This window comes from Tachyglossus aculeatus, chromosome 7 (genome assembly GCF_015852505.1).
Source record: "Tachyglossus aculeatus isolate mTacAcu1 chromosome 7, mTacAcu1.pri, whole genome shotgun sequence".
NCBI classification, from domain to species: Eukaryota; Metazoa; Chordata; class Mammalia; order Monotremata; family Tachyglossidae; genus Tachyglossus; species Tachyglossus aculeatus.
This window is the reverse complement of record NC_052072.1, coordinates 47,316,726-47,336,289: the sequence shown is the minus strand read 5'-3', so window position 1 is coordinate 47,336,289 and position 19,564 is coordinate 47,316,726. Positions and strand designations below refer to the sequence as shown.

The 19,564-nt window shown below is 46.8% G+C and overlaps 1 protein-coding gene across 1 annotated transcript; it reads left to right on the top strand.

The window, feature by feature from the left end:
• The first annotated feature begins 531 nt into the window (after positions 1–531).
• On the top strand, positions 532–17,893 carry SUMO3 (small ubiquitin like modifier 3). Its single transcript, XM_038749318.1, has 4 exons — positions 532–608; positions 11,435–11,563; positions 15,274–15,345; positions 16,354–17,893. The coding sequence occupies exons 1-4, from the start codon at positions 588–590 to the stop codon at positions 16,414–16,416; spliced, it is 285 nt and encodes a 94-aa protein (XP_038605246.1). The 5' UTR covers positions 532–587; the 3' UTR covers positions 16,417–17,893.
• Positions 17,894–19,564: the final 1,671 nt, after the last annotated feature.

The window sequence follows — 19,564 nt, the reverse complement described above, 5'->3', positions numbered from 1 at the left end:
TATTCTATTTATTTTATTTTGTTAGTATGTTTGGTTTTGTTCTCTGTCTCCCCCTTCTAGACCGTGAGCCCACTGTTGGGTGGGGACCGTCTCTGTGTGTTGCCAACTTGGACTTCCCAAGCGCTTAGTACAGTGCTGTGCACACAGTGAGCGCTCAATAAATACGATTGAATGAATGAATGACTGACTGACTGACAATGAATGAATGACTGAACGGAAAGTGGCGCTCAGCGTTGCGCCCAGGGTGAGCGTCACTGACCGTTGGGGGTCAGGGGTCAGGGGTCAGGGGTCGGGCCGTTTCCCCCCGTGGGGGGGCGCGCGCGTGACGCACTTCGAAGGAGCGCGGGCCGCCCCGCCCCTCGCGCGCGCCCCCTGCCGCCCGGCTCGGGAGCGCGCCGCCCCCGGGAGCGCGCCTCGGGAGCGCGGGAGCGCGCGCGTCGGGCGTCACGTGCCCTCCGCCGGCCAATGGTGGGGCGGGCCGTGGGGGCGCGGGGGAGGGGGAGGGTGCGCGCGGGCGCGGGGGAGGGGGCGGGCGCGCGCTCCGGGCCGGACGACGGTTGCGGCGGGAGCCCCGCGGCTGGACCGCCATGTCTGAGGAGAAGCCCAAGGTGAGAGAGACAGTCGACAGTCGGACGGACCGACGGACGGACGGACGGGCGGGGAGGCAGGGAGGGAGGGAGGGAGGGAGGAAGGCAGGACCGGCCAGGCCCTCACAGAGCCGCCTCCTCCTCCTCCCCGCCCCCCTTGTAGGCCCTCAGCCGCCGCCCCCTCCTCAGCCCCCCACCCCTTACAGGTGCTCCTCCTCCTCCTCCTCCTCCCAGCTCCCCCCCATCCCCTATAGGTGCTCCTCCTCCTCCTCCTCCTCCTCCTCCTCTTCCTTCTCTGAGGCCCCAGACCTCTTGTAGGCCCTCCTCCTCCCAGCTCCCCCCATCCCCTATAGGTGCTCCTCCTCCTCTTCCTCTTTCTTCTCTGAGGCCCCAGACCTCTTGTAGGCCCTCCTCCTCCTCCTCTCAGCCCCCCCACCCCATCCCCTATAGGTGCCCCTCCTCCTTCTCCTCCTCTTCCTCTTCCTTCTCTGAGGCCCCAGACCTCTTGTAGGCCCTCCTCTTCCTCCTCCTCCTCCTCCTCCTCCTCCTTGGTCCCCCCCATCCCCTATAGGTGCTCCTCCTCCTCCTTCTCCTCTTCCTCTTCTTCCTTCTCTGAGGCCCCAGACCTCTTGTAGGTCCTCCGCCACCTCCTCCTCCTCCTCCCAGCTCCCCCCCATCCCCTATAGGTGCTCCTCCTCCTCCTCCTCTTCCTCTTCCTCTTCCTTCTCTGAGGCCCCAGACCTCTCGTAGGCACTCCTTCTCCTCCTCCTCCTCCTCCTCCCAGCTCCCCCCATCCCCTATAGGTGCTCCTCCTCCTCCTCCTTCTCCACCCCCTTCTCCCCCTCCTCCTCTTCCTTCTCTGAGGCCCCAGACCTCTTGTAGGCCCTCTGCCTCCTCCTCCTCCTCTCAGCCCCCCCATCCCCTATAGGTGCTCCTCCTCCTCCTCCTCCTTCTCCACCCCCTTCTCCTCCTCCTCCTCTTCCTCTTCCTTCTCTGAGGCCCCAGACCTCTTGTAGGCCCTCTGCCTCCTCCTCCTCCTCTCAGCGTCCCCCCATCCCCTATAGGTGCTCCTCCTCCTCCTCTTCCTTCTCTGAGGCCCCAGACCTCTTAGTAGACCCTCCGCTGCCTTCTCCTTCTCCTCTCAGCACCCCCCCCACCATCCCGTATAGGTTCTCCTCCTCCCTCTCCAAGGCCGCAGACCTCCTGTAGGCCCTCAGCTGTCTCCTCCTCTCAGCCCCTCACCCCTTTTACGTGCTTCTCCTTCCCCTCCTTTTCCTCCTCCTCTTGGGCCCCAGACCTCTTGTAGGCCCTCCGCCTCCTCCTCCTTTACGTCCCCATCCCTTATAGGCCCTCACCCCCATAACTCTTATAGGCCTTCAGCCTCCTCCTCGCAGCCCTCCATCCCTTATAGTTCCTCCTCCTCTGAGGCTCGAGACCTCTTGTAGGCCCTCAGCCTTCTCCTCTGATCCCCCATCCCTTATACGTGCTGCTCCTCCTCCTCTCCCTTCTCCTCCTCCTCCTCCTCCTTTGAGGCTTCAGATCTCTTGTAGTCCCTCAGCCTCCTCCTCCTCTCAACCCCCCCATCACTTATAGGCCCTCCTCCTCCTCCTCCATTCATTCATTCATTCATTCATTCATTCAGTCGTATTTATGAACGCTTACTGGGTGCAGAGCACTGGACTAAGCACTTGGGAAGTCCAAGTCGGCAACATATAGAGACGGCCCCTACCCAACGACATGCTCACAGGCTAGAAGGGGGGGACAGACAGCAAAACAAAACAAGTAGACAGGTGTCAATGCCGTCAGAATAAATAGAATTATAGCTATGGACACATCCTTAATAAAATAGAGTAAATATGTACAAATAAAATAGAGTAATAAATATGTAGAAAGATATACAAGTGCTGTGGGGAGGGGAAGGTGGTAGGGCAGAGGGAGGAGGAGGAGGGGAGGAAAAAGTGGGGGGGCTCAGTTTGGGGAGGCCTTCTGGAGGAGGTGAGCTCTCAGTAGGGATTTGAAGGGCGGAAAAGAGCTAGCTTGGCGGATGTGTGGAGGGAGGGCATTCCAGGCCAGGGGAAGGACGTGGGCCCGGGGTTGACGGCGTGACAGGCGAGAACGAGGTACAGTGAGGACGTGAGCGGCAGAGGAGCGGAGGGTGCCGGCTGGGTTGGAGAAGGAGAGAAGGGAGGTGAGGTAGGAGGGGGCGAGGTGATGGACAGCCTTGAATCCGAGAATGAGGAGTTTTGCTTGATTCGAAGGTTGACAGGCAGCCACTGGAGATTCTTGAGGAGGGGGGTGACCTACCCAGAGCGGTTCTGTACAAGGATAATCCGGGCAGCAGAGTGAAGTATAGACAGAGTCGGGGAGAGGCGGGAGGATGGGGGATCAGAGAGGAGGCTGATGGCAGTAATCCAGTCGGGATAGGACGAGAGATTGAACCAGCAAGGTAGTGGTTAGGATGGAGAGGAAAGGGCAGATCTTGGCGATGTTGCGGAGGTGAGACCGGCAGGTTTTGGTGACGGATCGGATGTGAGGGGTGAACGAGAGAGCGGAGTCGAGGATGACACCAAGGCTGCGGGCTTGTGAGACGGGAAGGATGGTAGTGCCGTCCACAGTGATGGGAAAGTCAGGGAGAGGGCAGGGTTTGGGAGGGAAGATAAGGAGCTGAGTCTTGGACATGTTGACTTTTAGATAGTGGACAGACGTGCGGATGAAGATGTCCTGAAGGCAGGAGGATATACGAGCTTGGAGGGAGAGAGAGAGAGAACAGGGGCGGAGGTGTAGATTTGGGTGTCGGTCAGCATAGAGATGATAGTTGAAGCCGTGGGAATGAGTTCACAGAGGGAGGGAGTATAGATAGAGAACAGAAGGGGACCAAGAACTGGCCTTTGAGGAACCCCTACAGTATAGGGTTGGGAGGGGGAGGAGGAGCCCGCAAAGGAGACCGAGAACAAACGGCCGGAGAGATAAGAGGAGAACCAGGAGAGGACAGAGCCTGTGAAGACAAGATTGGATAGCGTGTTGAGGAGAAGGGGATGATCCATAGTGTCGAAGGCAACTGAGGGGTTGAGGAGGATTAGGATAGAGTAGGAGCCTCCTCCTCCTCCTCTCAGCCCCTCCCATCCCTTATAGGCCCTCAGCCTCCACCTCTGAGCCCCCATCCCTTATAGGCCCTCCTCCTCTCAGCCCCCCTGATCTCTTGTAGGCCCTCAGCTTCCTCCTCCTCCTCTCAGCCCCCCCATCCCCTATAGGTGCTCCTCCTCCTCCTCCTCGCTCCCCCTCCCCCCCAATCCTTTATAGGCTATCCTCCTCCTCTGAGGTCCCAGATCTCTTGTAGGTCATCAGCCTCCTCCTCTCAGCCCCCCATCACTTATGGGCCCTCGTCTTCCTCCTCCTTTTCCTCTACCTCCTTTCCCTCTTCCTGCTCCTTTTCCTTTTCCTCCTCCTTTTCCTCTTCCTCCTCCTTTTCCTCCTCCTCCTCCTTTTCCTTTTCCTCCTCCTCCTCTAAGGCCAGGGGGTGGTGCCAGCACCCAACCTCCGGAAGCTTCTTGTGTTTGCAGTGTGCACTTTGAGGTGTGAAGGGAAAAAGGGACGCAGAAAAGCAAAAAGGATAAAAAAAACCAAAAGCGTTTTGAAATGAAATAAACTTGATGTCGGGCACGGGGTAAAGCTGTCATCTCAGGGGTGGCCCTGAAAGGTGGTCCGTGCCATCTACTAAAAGGTAAAACACTAGAAATCGTAACTGGAATGAAAACAAAAGTCCCCCGGGTGGCAAGATGACGGCGTTGTTTGCCGCCGCTGGCCGCGGTGAAAGTCTTTCGGGTGGGTGGAAAGAACAGTTATTACGAGCAGGAGACCGGATTCCACTGAAAGGTAAAATGTCTCTCTACGAGAAGGTGTGAGGATAAGGAGGGGATCATAAATGGGCACAAAATATGCAATTTGCTTGAAAAGAGCCGAATGTATAAACAGGTACATACATCTATCTATCTCTGCTCAGGAGCCATTCAAAATGCCTTCCTTTGGGCTTTCATTTTGCCCTGAGAGAGATTTGGGTCGGTTAAAGGTAGACATCCCAATCAATTAAAAAAAAAAAAGAAAAGAACACGCATACATACATGTATACACACACAAACACCCGCAGGAAAGGACAACTAGGGAAAGTAGTTGTGGCCATGTTTCGAGAGGAATTGTGAGACGGGGGCCCAGGACCAGTGGATGATGATAATAATAATGATGGTATTTAGCGCTTACTCTGTGCCAAGCACTGTTCTCTTAATGCCTTTTCCAGTTTTACAGTTGTCATAGTGCAATGTAATGTACCTGAAGGTTCATCCTCAGACTGAGCTCCGCGTGCCACGGCGGCTCCGCCCGATCTTTTCAGTCGAACTTACCCCATCCTTCAGCTCCGTGCCTGAAACCTAAGTATTTAAATGAACACCATTGTTATTACGGTAGTGACCGTCGGAACAGAAGGACAAGGCAAGCGGAGTGCTCTGTGTTTTCCGTTTTTATTCGTATTCTTATTTTCACTCAGTCTTGAATTTTTCAAGTCCTACGTGATTATCATAAAAAAAAACCCTCAGGTATTTTGGATGTCTTTTCCCCCGGCTTTTCCAAAGTCATGAAATCCCACGTGTTAAGAAGAATTCCAGGTCTTTGAAGGTTTTTATTTGTGCATTTTATCCTTATGGGCAGGAAATCTGTTTCCTGCTTCTCTCGTGCTTTGCCAAGCACTTATTTCATGCCGGGCCTCGCGCTCAAGAGCCCCGGTACTCCTAGCCCTAAATTGTGCACGGCACATTTCGCGGTGCCACACGCGGGTAACTTTCCAAAGCGCCCCGGCCGTTTATCGGAGAAAATTCAGGGGTGCCGGCTTTCAAGGTGAATTTGGGATGGGCCTCGGGTGGAGATGAAAGGCGTGCTCACCCGCAGCTGGGGAAGTTGACACGCATACATACGCGTCCATAAAGTGGAAATAATAATAAGCACTCGCGTTCCCCGCTGGCAAGGGCGCTTACACCGTAATCATCATCATCAATCGTATTTATTGAGCGCTTACTGTGTGCAGAGCACTGTACTAAGCGCTTGGGAAGTACAAGTTGGCAACATATAGAGACAGTCCCTACCCAATAGTGGGAGGTTGGGACACTGTGGAATCCTGTCCCTGCTGGCGCTGGACGTGGGAGAGCATGGTGACTGGAGACTGTAAGCTCCTTGGGGGCAGGGATGGTATCTGCCAACTGTGTCGTGTTGTCCTCTCCCAAGTGCTTATTAGTTCAGTGCTCCTCCGCACGCAGTAAGCAGTCAATAAATATTGATTGATTGATTGACTGGTGACCTGGAGCCCCTGTGGCGACTGCCTCCTTATTTTACAGAGGGGGATCGGGCAGAGAACTCAAAAAATTACAAAAGCTAATCAATCAGTTGTGTTTATTAAGTGCTTACCATGTGCAAAGCACCGTACTAACCGTTTGGGAGAGTACAGTACAACAACAAACAGACACATTCCCTGTCCACAACAACTCACAGTGTAGAGGGGGAGACAGATATTAATATAAATCAATAAGTGTGAATGTCGTGTCTTTGCCTGCACCCCAAGTGGGTGTCCTTGAGGGAAAAAAAAACCCGTCTTGAAGCTTGTGTGCTCTTGAGAAGCCCTTAAAAATATTACGTTTTGCAACCCAGTTCACTTCGAATGACCCAAATTTGTGTTCCTAGGGATTGTGAAATACCTTGAGTTATTTAAACTTTTTTTGTGCAAAACTCACGAGCTAGTACATTTTTGCCGCGCTCCGGGGCATAAGCTTAGCTTATTTGAAACAAATCGGGACTTCAGCATTTTCCCGTTCCTTTTTTCTCTTTTACGTGTTGTCAAGGGAGATAGGCAGGCCACTGGCCATCTTGAGCTTAATGAGGGCGAGAATAATAATAACGAGGCCACTCTTTCTCCCTCCCACCCTGCAAATCAAGTCATTTCTTGCTGTCTGCCCTGCACCTGACAGATGCTCTTTCATGACCCTCTTTACATTCTCTGAGAGTTGTTTGCATCCACACTGTCATGGCCTGGTAGGGAATGGGGGAAAGACATGCAGAATCAGCTCCTCGTATCCTTGGGAAAATGGACCAAGAATCAGGATGCCGGGCTGGCTGCTTAACTTTCCCCCTTTTAGACTGTGAGCCCACTGTTGGTTAGGGACTGTCTCTATATGTTGCCAACTTGTACTTCCCAAGCGCTTAGTACAGTGCTCTGCACACAGTAAGCGCTCAATAAATATGATTGATTGATTGATTGATTATTTAGAACTTGAAAAACCTGCTGACTAGTAGCGGGCCTTCATGTAGATTTTTTAAGCTCCAGCTAATGGGCACTAGCGTTAGCTCAGTGTTTCTTTCAGAGTAATTTTTTTATGTCATTTATTTGTTTCTTTAGAAGACGCCACAGGTATTTTTTAAACACATGGCATTGTGCCTAGCGTTAGCTCGGATCCTGGAGGGTGATATGGTGGAAATTTGTCATATTAATAATAATAATTGTGGTATTTGTTAAGCGCTTACTATGTGCCAAGCACTGTTCTAAGCACTGGGGTAGATACAAGGCTATCAGGTTGTGCCACGTGGGGCTCACAGGCTTAATCCCCATTTTACAGATGAGGGAACTGAAGCACAGAGAAGTCAAGTGATTTGCCCAAAGTCACACAGCTGACAAGCGGCGGAGTCGGGGTTAGAACCCATGACCTGACTCTCAAGCCCTGGCTCTTTCCGCTAAGCCACGCTGCTTCCCTTCTGTAATTGTTCTGAAAAGTGATAACGGGAGCGTCTTTCACAAATGTGTTTTGAAACTTTAGACTTGCTGGAAAGACAGTGAAGTCACCCCAAAAGCCTAGATTTCCCGAGAATTATGGCCCACTGCTTCCCTCAGTAGCGTTCTGGTACAGATCTTTCAACTTTGTTACTTGCCCCTACTTTGATTTAATTTCTGCTTCTTCCATTGGGTTTTATTCTACTTGAGGGCAGGGTTCATATCTATCATCATATCCCACGTGCTTAGTACAGGGCACTGCACTGCTATTGATTGATTGATTGAATTCAGGTGTAAATGCTCTGAAAACCTCCATTAAATCTTTGAGCGAGATCAGTTGGGAATTGAGAGTCATAAGTAGTACGTGGATTTTTTTTTTGTTTGGATTTTGTTGGCAGTGGCTGTGGGATTTACGGGAAATCCTTGGACTTACAATATGGACTAGATCTTTTGGTATTGCCTATTATTTGGTGAGATGGAGGGGTGAGACAGGTGGATTCTCATTTCTGTCTTATTCCACATCCGACCCCCACAAAAGAAATCTGGAAGCTAACTTGAAGACCCATGAAATAAAAACATGTCAGTTTCAGCCCAAAGTAAGCATCTCTACCACTCTCAGGAAAGCCAAAGAAATTATTTGTACCTCACCGCCTTCAGTACCTCAATACTGTATTGGCTGCTATCAGAAAAGCTTGAGGCAGCTGAATCCCAACGCCTCTATCTAGCTTCCGACCTCTCGCCCGAGTCCTTCCTCTTTCCCCGGAACATCCTCCCTTTTTTTTAATCCAACAATTACTCTTCCCACCTTCAAAGAGGCCTTCCCTGACTAAGGCCTCATTTCCTCTTTTTTCCCACTTGGCATCACCCTGACTTGCTCTCGTGTATTCATCACATAGCACCTATGTACGTATCCGTAACTTACTGATATTAATGTCTTTCTCCTCCTCTAGACTGTAAGCTCATTATGGGCTGGGAATGTGTCTGTTGATGTATTGTACTCTCCCAAGCGCTTACTACACTGCTCAGCACACAGTAAGCATTCAGTACATGTGATTGATTCCCTAAGGGATCCTGTGCGTTCAGTATATCTGTACCGGAAAATCAAGGCATATCGGGGGCGCTGAACTTGCCGGACAAAACTCCTGTATTAGTCACACAATTTAACTTCACCTTTGGCAGAAATTCTTCATCCAGTGAATGTGCATGATATTCAGGACTAGGTAGTCGTCGGTCCCACTGGGGGCTTGACGCTTTTCTTTGGGCTGGATGACAAGGTTGGTTTGTCTTGGGTGATTGTGAGGTAGGCTCTTTCTAAGTCCAGAGTGTAGTACAGCCAGTTTTTTTTTTTTTTAATAATGCGGGGTTTGCAGTCTCGCAGGACTCGGAAAAAAACTCTTGGTGTAGTAGCCCTGGTCCGATGCCATCCGCAGCCTTGGTGCTGTCTTTCACAACGTCGCATTGTGTGTTTCCAAGGCAGGTGTGTTGTCGGAAGAACGTCCCCTAATTCTGCCATTCTGTTCTAGCCCCAATCAGAGATGAGTCTGTTGTCCAGGCTAGCATAGTTTAAGGTTTTGGTAGCCCTTGAGATCGAGAAAATGCGATCTCTTCTAGGAGCGGAAGGAAAAAATAATACCAGAATATTTCCAGGAGCTGTGCACAGTAACGTTTGAGGAAAATTGGTCGAGGGGCAGTATTTTGTTCTCTTTTTAATTACATTTGTTAAGCGCTTACTAGGGGTCAAACACTGTTCCAAGCACTGGGATGGATACATTTCTAATCAGGTTGGATGCAGACCCTTCCCTCTGTGAGGTGCATGGCACGGTCTTAAATCGGAGGGAGGAAGATTTAATCCGCATTTTAGAGAGGCGGTAACTGAGGCACAGAGCACAGAGTAGACAAGGAGCAGATCTGAGATTAGGACCCAGGTCCTCCACCCGGACTCTTTCCACTAGGTTAAACTGCGGCCCGCGTCCTGCCTCTCTCTGGCTTGGCACGCCCTCCCTCCTCAAATCTGTCAGACAATTACTCTTCTCCCCCGCCCCATTCAAAGCCTTACTGAAGGCTCACCTCTTCCAAGAGGCCTTCCCAGACAAAGTCCCCCCTTTCCTCTTCTCCCACTCTCTTCTGCATCACCCTGACTCTCTTCTTTAGCTCTTCCCCACTCCACTTAGGTACCTCTCCATAATTCATTTATTTGTATTGATGTCTGTCTCCCTGCTCTAGACCGTAAGCTCATTGTGGGCGGGGACAGTGTCCGTTTATTGTTGTATTGTACTCTCCCAAGCGCTTAGGACTGCTCTGCACACAGTAAAAGCTCGATAAAAATAACCGAATGATTCTGAATCTCTTGCCGACTGTAACACAAAACATAATAGAGTTCTTGAGGAAAGTGCCATGTAAAGGGAGGGTAAGATTAAGATTGGAAACTTCGGTTTTTCAGAACGAGGCAGTGACGTGGGTTAGCCCGTCCAAATGCCCCATCTCGTGAGCACACATCTCTGTCGAGATATTTGCAGGAAACAAGGATAGGAAATAGTTCTCGGCCCTATCCTTGATCCTCCTCTCAGATCCAGTACTGTCCATTCCTCTTGTAAGGTTGCGTGGAGGTTCTTTACTGTGGAGATTGCATGCTTGCAAAACCTGTTGTTACAGAGAACCTGGGTCCTAATCTCAGATCTTTTCCTTGTCTGCTCTGTGACCTGGGGCAAATCACTTAACTTCTCTGTGCCTCAGTTACCACCTCTCTAAAATGCGGATTAAATCTTCCTCCCTCCGATTTAAGACTGTGCGCCTCATAGAGGGAAGGGTCCGCATCCAACCTGATTAGAAATGTATCCATCCCAGTGCTTAGAACAGTGTTTGACACCTAGTAAGCGCTTAACAAATGCAGTTAAAAAGAGAACAAAATACTGCCCCTTGACCAATTTTCCTCGAACGCTACTGTGCACAACTCCTGGAAATATTCTGGTATCCTTTTCCTTCCACTCCTAGAAGAGATCGCATTTTCTCGATCTCAGGGGCTACCAAAACCTTAAACTGTGCTAGTCCTGCTCCATTCTGTGGCATACATTTAAGGAATCTCTTTGATAACACCTTATGCTGAGACCCCACTGATTTACTTGTTCCCAGGAAAACAATCCCTAATTTTCTATTCTTGCTCTAGCCAAAACCCCGGTATGAAAAGAAGTGTTGTGGCCCCAGTTGAATTCCTCATACATTTAAACAACTTTTTTTAAAAAAAGTGGCTTTGAAGTAAATTTTTGTTCTTGAATGATATAACTAGGACTTTTCCTAAAAGTTGCGCATACACGTGTTGAATTTCTTTTCTGTTCTTCTTTCCAAGTTGACATGGCTATGTGAAAACCTGTTTTGCTGGTTGCAGATAGGGTTTTGTAACATCTCTGTGATCAGTCAATCGATCGGTCATATTTATGGAGCATTTACTATGTGGAGAGCACTGTAGTCAACACTCGAGAATACACAGAATTAGCAGGTGCAAGTGGCCCACACACCCACAGTAGCCTCACTGTGCCCAGGGCAGGGGCACCATCATTTGAGGGTTTGGTGACGATTCTGCTACCAGCACGGCGGTTTGATCTCTGAATGCCTGAGAGAAGCCCGTTGGGGAGGAGTAGAGTGGGCAATAGTGAGACCCTTGCCCCCTCTGAGGAGCGATTGAATAAGTGAGGCAACTTTCCTTTTAGGACTTCCTGAAGATGCATTTCTATCATCCCTGGAAGCTCCCGGTGGGAGAGTAAAAGTAAAGTTAAAATATTATTATTTATTTATTTTTTTAACCAAAATTCACCATAATGAACTCTCCGGCTTTAGGTTAATCTTACTAACCCGTGTAGGTAAGTAGCTTTCTTTTCCATTTCTCACCTGTGGGACTGGGCGGTCACAAAATAGGTTACAGTTTCCTTTACCTTTGGCGACAAACTCTAAAACCTTTCCAGAGATAGGGGAAGAAAAATCTCACCCTGAGAACTGGCTAAATGGTGATCTTGTTTGGCTTTGCTGATTGCTTTGCTTTTTGGTTTTGCAGGAAGGAGTGAAAACGGAGAACGACCACATCAATCTCAAAGTGGCCGGACAGGATGGATCCGTAGTCCAGTTCAAAATAAAACGGCATACACCTCTAAGCAAACTAATGAAGGCTTATTGTGAGAGACAGGTATGAATTCTAAATGCACATTTTATAACCGAGTGGATAAAGGGGAAAACAATCACTAGAAGGGCTTGTCCATTAAGGCGAAGGTAATACCTGATTTTATTTTTTTTGCCATAATTCATAGCGTCAAAGATATTTTCGAAGCTTTAAGAAATTTCAGTTTGTATAATAAAGTCCTTAAGGAGATGATGCCCAAGAAAAGACATCCCCTCTCCCCAGCCCCTTTGAAGGGAAAATGGGAAACTATTCATATGAAATATTTTTCTTTAGAATGAGCAGAATGCTCTTCAAAACCTACGTTTTTCGACAGTCGTCCCGTGCTTCTCAGAGAGAGCACGGTGAAAGAAACCGGCGCAGTTTTCAGGGATGGTTGAATTGTTTCCATGCTGAAGCTGGTGGCTTCAGTATAATAATAATAATAATAATAATAATGATAATAATAATAATAATAATAATGATGGCATTTAAGCACTTACTATGTGCAAAGCGCCATTCTAAGCGCTGGAGAGGTTACAAGGTGATCAGGTTGTCCCACAGTAGGCTCACGGTCTTAATCCCCATTTTACAGATGAGGTCACTGAGGCCCAGAGAAGTTAAGTGACTTGCCGAAAGTCACACAGCTGGCAATTGGTGGAGCCGGGATTTGAACCTATGACCTCTGACTCCGTAGTCCAGGCTCTTTCCACTGAACCACGCTGCTATCACCAGTGTAGCCCTGTACAGGGTTTTGAAGTGGTCCGCAAACCTCCCCATGGTGGTGGGCTGAAGCAGGCAGAAGCAGGTGAAAGTTTCTGACTGAAGGGCCATGTCGGGCGTTCACCTGGGGGGCAGGCTCAGCGGGAATCCCGATTAGAGCCGGCTGAGACAAGGCACCGACCATAGCGACCTGCCCAGAAACAGCCTCCGCCGCCCGTGCTGCCCTCTTCGAGAGTCATTGGGGTGGTATATTTAAACTAATGGCATGCGCTGCCCACCCCCACCTGCTTCTTTGCTTCCCGCCCTCAGCGTCCCGGTGGGAACATGACTGGCAGGGACAAGAGAGTGCAAGCAGTGCCCCACAAACAACCCGGCACTCAAATCCACTTCTTCTCACAGATTTTTGGTCCTGAAGTCTTCTCTCCCCGTCTTCCAGACTGTGAGCCCATTGTTGAATCCACTTCTTCTCACAGATTTTTGGTCCTGAAGTCTTCTCTCCCCATCTTCCAGACTGTGAGCCCATTGTTGAATCCACTTCTTCTCACAGATTTCTGGTCCTGAAGTCTTCTCTCCCCATCTTCCAGACTGTGAGCCCATTGTTGAATCCACTTCTTCTCACAGATTTTTGGTCCTGAAGTCTTCTCTCCCCATCTTCCAGACTGTGAGCCCATTGTTGAATCCACTTCTTCTCACAGATTTCTGGTCCTGAAGTCTTCTCTCCCCATCTTCCAGACTGTGAGCCCATTGTTGAATCCACTTCTTCTCACAGATTTCTGGTCCTGAAGTCTTCTCTCCCCATCTTCCAGACTGTGAGCCCGTCGTTGAATCCACTTCTTCTCACAGATTTCTGGTCCTGAAGTCTTCTCTCCCCATCGTCCAGAGTGTGAGCCTGTTGTTGAATCCACTTCTTCTCACAGATTTTTGGTCCTGAAGTCTTCTCTCCCCATCTTCCAGACTGTGAGCCCGTTGTTGAATCCACTTCTTCTCACAGGTTTCTGGTCCTGAAGTCTTCTCTCCCCATCTTCCAGACTGTGAGCCCGTTGTTGGGTAGGGACCATCTCTATATGTTGCCGACTTGGACTTCCCAAGCGCTTAGTACAGTGCTCTACACACAGTAAGCGCTCAGTGAATACGGTGGAATGAATCTTCCAAGCCCTGCTATAATCCCATCTCTTCTGGGACCATCTCTATATGTTGCCGACTTGGACTTCCCAAGCGCTTAGTACAGTGCTCTGCACACAGTAAGCGCTCAGTGAATACGATGGAATGAATCTTCAAAGAAGAGAGGGCTTCTCTGACCAAGCCCTTACATTCCCCTCTACTGCTACTTCCCTATTTTTCATGAATTTAGCAAATAGTGTGCAGGTAACTTGAGGATTAAGTGGCGTGCACCAAGAAGAAAAAAAAAGCCAAAACTTCCCACCAGTCCCCATTTGCAAATCTGGAAATTTTTGGAGTTTTTTGTATATCCCAAATTCCAGTGTTTTGTGTTTTTGGTTTTTTTTTAAAAAAAGCTTTTCCTCAACCGAATCCATAGGCTCAACGACAATAACAAGCATTTAGAACAAAATGTCTTGCTTCATGTTTGGAAAAAAAAAGTGCCTCTTCCCTTTCCTTTAAAGCCAGCAAAACTCTGGCTTCATAGATCCAGGAAAGGAGGGCACGTAAACTATAGAGGATCACCCCCACCAGAGTCGAGGGGTATAGGTTGACCTGTTTGCTGTGCCCCCACGCTCTCTTGGGAGGGTGCATACTAGCTGGCTTGATTTCTGGGAGAATTGGTGAACCTATCTTTGGAGCCATATTCTTGTCTCTTATTTTCTTTCAACTCTTGTTGTTTTTTTCCACCATTTATCCCAATCCAGTATTGTGCTTTCCCACTTTCCCGAACATCTTGGCATCTTCCCATCCATCAATTCCCTGTATAGGTAGTTCAAACAATCTGATATTGGAAGTCCCATCAGTGAGAGAACTGCAGTTTGCACAGTGAGGATTATTGACCTAGGTTATAAACTTGCCAGCTGAATAAATCATGCCCTTTACTCTTTCTGGGTAATTTAAAAATACTATGACTATGTAATTAAATAATCCAGGTGGTGTATGGATAATTTGCATTACATAACCTGTAATTTGACCACTCTTGTGTCCATGAACAGAAAGGCAAAAACGGGGATTCAGTTTGCCTAAAATCTAAGCAGAACCTTCTTTTTCTTCATTGGGAGATTATATGTTTTAAAATATATTTTCCCCCGTTCATTTAATTTAGAAAATGAATAATTTCCATCTCTGGGGCTCACAGGTGGTTTTGGGGTTTTTTTTTCCACTTTGTAAAACTTAATTTTCTGTTACCGGGGAATTTAATTTACCCCAAAAGAAATAGAAAATAAAATAGAAAGATAAATCAAACTTCACTTTTGCATCATCTGCACATCTTGTAATAGTGTGTAGGTGCATGAATCATTTAGCCTCAGAGGGGGTAATCGTTAGAGGTATCTGCTCCGTAAACTTAGTTAAATAAGCTCCTTTGACACTAGGCTTATTGACTCGATTATGTTGCTGTCTGTTTTTTCCACGCTGTTTAAATATCTAGTGGCTACTTTGACCTTTTTCAGGTTCCATTTTTCTCTCTCAACATTGTGCTTTATTTAACACACTCTGTAATGAAACAAACATATTTCTATCAGAGTAGAGAACAGCATCCCCTTCGCAGTTGAGTTCTGTTTTTAACTGGATCATGTGATTGTTCGCACTTCTATTCCTATTCTTGTTTCTTAGTCTGTAGTCTTCTCTTTATTTTCATATCGGTGCATATTTTCTTTCTTCTCTCCCCAGAATGATTATGTCGCAGATTAGTCTGTTATAGAACGCCAGATAAACAGATTCAAATCTGAATGTACTATGGGTATAATCTGTATAACTTTTCTGCATCTTGACTTCGGCATAAGCAAGCATTTATTTGGCGGTAGATTATAAATTGAATATCCTCGGCTAATTGTTGGTTTTTCTTTTCGTTGCAGGGCTTGTCGATGAGGCAGATTAGGTTCAGATTTGATGGGCAACCAATCAATGAGACAGATACACCAGCACAGGTGGGAAAACGCTATTGTTAATTGAAGGGTCTGTGCAGTCCTACAGTTGTATTCGAGTGAACGCCAAACACATCTTTTAAAAATAATTTTAATCTGTTAAACCTTTTTTAAGAGACGGTATTGGTGCCATAGCTAAAGCACCTTCTCTCCACCCCCTTAACCATTCTTTCATTTGAGGTGCCCATTTCACCTATTAGGATTTGGGGTGTATTTTTTTTATATGCCAAGCATTTTATTTTGAGTAAATTTAAATCATTTGAATTACCTTTATCAAACCTATGATGACATTTTTAACATGCATATGAAGGTACAAGAATTTTCAAGCAAAGGATTATTAAGAAATGCAGTTTTAATCAAAGTTGCTCCCCTTGTTTAGGTTTAATCCTTTTGAGCACCAGAAGCGTCTGCTTAAGGGCTCATAATAGGCATTTTTGGCTGTGTTTTCAACTTTTTGCCAATTTTATTGGCTAGTAGAACTTAAACATTAACATTATCACATCACTGGGGTTCACTTCTTTTATTCTAAAAAATTAAATGGGAGAGAAAAAGAAAAAAAATCCATCCCAAAGTTGTCTGGCACCTTTTGTTTTAGAGTAGTCCCTTTTAAGAATCCTGTACTAAAGGTCGCCCAGGATACGATTTTGTTCATTTAAAGAAAGAATGTGTTTTTCAGGGAAATTTTTACACTATAGTAGTATTATGGCTTTCATTTTTTGTGGGCTCTGAGTTTTGCCTGGAAAAAAACTAGCTATGTGGCTTGGTGATTAAAGGTACCAATGTACATTTCCTTTCTCTGTGTGAGACTAGGATTTATTTGGAAGGTTTTAGGGATTCCAAATTCCCATTATTTAGACAGCAGGCAGTCTAAAGTGGTGTAAACCAAGAATACCGTCAAGGATTAGAGCTTTGTATGCTCTGGTAATATAAAAATGCTCCGTCATCGTGTTGGTGAAAACTGATGAAAAGTTTTTATTCACCATCTAAATCTGTGTATATAAATTTTAACAGCTGGAGATGGAAGATGAAGATACTATTGATGTGTTTCAACAGCAGACGGGTGGAAGGTGTTAAATGAGCTGCCCTTGTAGAAGAGGAATTTAAAGATCTTCACCACAACTCATGTCATCTGTTTTGGATTTGCTATTAAATAGTAAACAAATGAACATGCCAATCACCCGGGAAATTTAGGAGGACATTTACCAAAATTATTTTCCTCTCTGACGTGCTGCGTGTGCAACTCAAAACTATCTGCAGGGATTAATCTACATCTTAAATTGGGCCAATAAGAATTGTTTTTGTTTAAGTAAATTGTGGGTTGTCTTGTTTGCCATTATCTCCCTTTAAACCTGTGACCTACGTGTCCACTTTTTTTCTGGGTCAGATGTCCTGGTTCCCAGCTCTTGCTCTATTCTTTTCCCACTACTTCATTCCCTAATCATGTAAATAATTCACTTAAGGTCACCGCAGTGGGGAATGTTTCTTCTCAGTACAGGGACAAGCTTGTGGGTGGTGGGACAGACAGTTGCGAGGTGGGGAAGATTTACAGTACTGTGTGTTGTCGACGCAGTTATTATTCTAAAAATTTTAAGCTTATGATACCGGGATTGTACATGCGGATAACAATATTTAGAATAGAAATGTAAAATATTGCGATATTAAGTGTGCTTTGTCAGACTATGCTAAAATTGAGGGGGAGGTGATGAAAGCTTTTCGGAAGGAGAAAGAGAACTGCCCGTCCAAGTCAGCCATTGAAGCTGTAGTTATTTTACCTGTTGTCCAAACCCCTCCCGAATCTCAAGTTCCAGTACAGATTGGGTTCCCTCGTGAAAATGAAAACTCATCACCACCACCACCCCGACCACCACCAGACACAGCTCGGTATCCACTTACACGAAGCGTTGGGCAGAGATTGGCATAATGCTGCTTTTTCCTTTTTAGGCAGAACCAAGAGTCGTATCCCCCTTTCTCACTTGGTACTAGTGAATGTGGCCTCAGGTTTCTTTTAATTCTCGTTTCTGATGAATAATCGTGATCTCCCTATTACAGCGAAATCACACATTTGATGAGTATGCAGCTGTGTTGTGTGTTTCAAAAAGCTCTGGAAAGATCGTTAAATATGAAGGCCGTAAAAAGATGAGTGACTTCGCATTATTCTAAGTAATTCTCGCCATCTTGCTTTCCCAAACGTATTGAATTTTAAAATGCATTTAGTGTGGTGACTTTTTAGTTCCATAACGATATTTGGGCCATCTCCACCAATTACGATTTTTAATCGGTCTTCCTGTTGTCCTTCAATAGGTCGCCCGTTGCTGCTTGAGGAAGTCATGAGCTGCCTTTTTAAAATATTTACCTGACCAATTTGACCGTGTTAGATCATCTCCCGCTTGCTTGAAATCTTGCTGAAAAATGTCTTTCCTTCCCTTTGCATTTTATTGTATATGGGCTAGGGAGGGATATTCCATTGGAGCTGTCATGTTTATTCACCAATTTGTACATTATTTGTTGTCCTTTACTACTGTATACAGTAAATATAGTTTGGTACTCTGTCTCTTGGCTTACGTTAAACACTGCAGTTGGAGTGGAAGCTTTTCAGATAATGTGGTGTTTTATATCCACGGACACATTTCGGATTGATACCCTTTATCGGTCACCTCCAGAAATTTTCACCTTCGAGCTGCTGAAGCGGGAATGCATTCTTCGCGACAAAGCGTTCAAGTGACAGTTCAGAATATAAGTTCAGGATCATTATTTTAAATAGACATAACTTTCCATAGCCTGTAGGCCGGCATTCCTTCGTTGGCTGAAATGAGCACAGGTTTGAAACCGCTTGAAAATGGAGAAAAGTAGTAAAGATTTAATTCAGGCTTTTGAGTAGACCTCATCACCCTCACCCATCCAATTTGTGTAGGTGAAAAAAAACCCTCTAAACGACTGGTTTTCTTCATGATTTCAAATAGGAAATAAAATATGAGTACAGTCACAATAAGAGGTGGGACGTTTGCCAAATGCTTATTAACTGCAAAGCGCTATACTAAGCACTGGGGTAAGATAGAAGATAATCAGGTCCCCCGTGGGACTCAGAGTCTGGGGGATGGAGAACAGGTATTTAATTGTAATAATAATAATGAAGGCATTTATTAAGCGCTTACTATGTGCAAAGCACTGTCGTAAGCGCTGAGGAGGTTACAAGGTGATCAGGTTGTCCCACGTGGGGCTCATAGTCTTAATCCCCGTTTTACAGATAAGGGAACTGAGGCCCAGAGAAGTGAAGTGACTTGCCCAAAGTCACACAGCTGACAACTGGTGGAGCCGGGATTGGAGAATCAATCAATCAATCGTATTTATTGAGCGCTTAATGTGTGCAGAGCACTGTACTAAGCGCTTGGGAAGTACAAGTTGGCAACATATAGAGACAGTCCCTACCCAACAGTGGGCTCACAGCGTGGCTCAGTGGAAAGAGCAAAGGTTTGGGAGTCAGAGGTCATGGGTTTGAATCCCGACTCCACTTAGCTGTGTGACTTTGGGCAAGGCACTTCTCTGTGCCTCAGTTACTTCATCTGTAAAATGGGGATTGACTGAGCCCCACGTGGGACAACCTGATCCCCTTGTATCCCCCCCAGCGCTTAGAACAGTGCTTTGCACATAGTAAGCGCTTAAATGCCGTTATTATTATTATTATTTGAACTCATGACCTCCGACTCCAAAGCCCGTGCCCGTATTTGATCCCCATCTTTGCCGGTGAGGGAACTGAGGTCCAGTTGCATTGGGCCACCCAGCTTCCCGTACAGCTTTGATCAGTGCCACGATATTGGGTCGCGGCCGGGCGGGTCAGTGTGCTACAAGTGATGCCATTCTGTTTGGGCGATGATATTGTAGCTCAGAGAGAGGCATTCACAGATAATGAAGGAGTGGCCTGGAAAAACCTAAAGGTCTGTACGCCAGACCACATCATCTCCAGCTGGGGAAAACCCACTTTCCCAGAGGCCTTTTCCGGCTCAGTGGAAGACCATAAGAAGGGGGCAAATTTGGCACTGAGAAACGATTTATTTATTATTATTTATTTATTATTTATTATTACTGTTATTCCAGTGCTTGGAACAGTGCTTGGCACCTAGTGAGCGCTTAACAAATGCCATCATTATTATTATTTGAAAAACTGCTGTGGAGGTTTTCCACTTTTTTTCCCCCATATGGGGTTCACAGTCTGTCATGGGTTCTA

Coding starts and splice junctions, on each gene's coding strand:
- SUMO3 (XM_038749318.1), top strand. CDS start 588: ATGTCTGAGGAGAAGCCCAAG. Junction 609..11,434: donor TGTCTGAGGAGAAGCCCAAG/GTGAGAGAGACA, acceptor TTGGTTTTGCAG/GAAGGAGTGAAAACGGAGAA. Junction 15,346..16,353: donor AGACAGATACACCAGCACAG/GTGGGAAAACGC, acceptor AAATTTTAACAG/CTGGAGATGGAAGATGAAGA.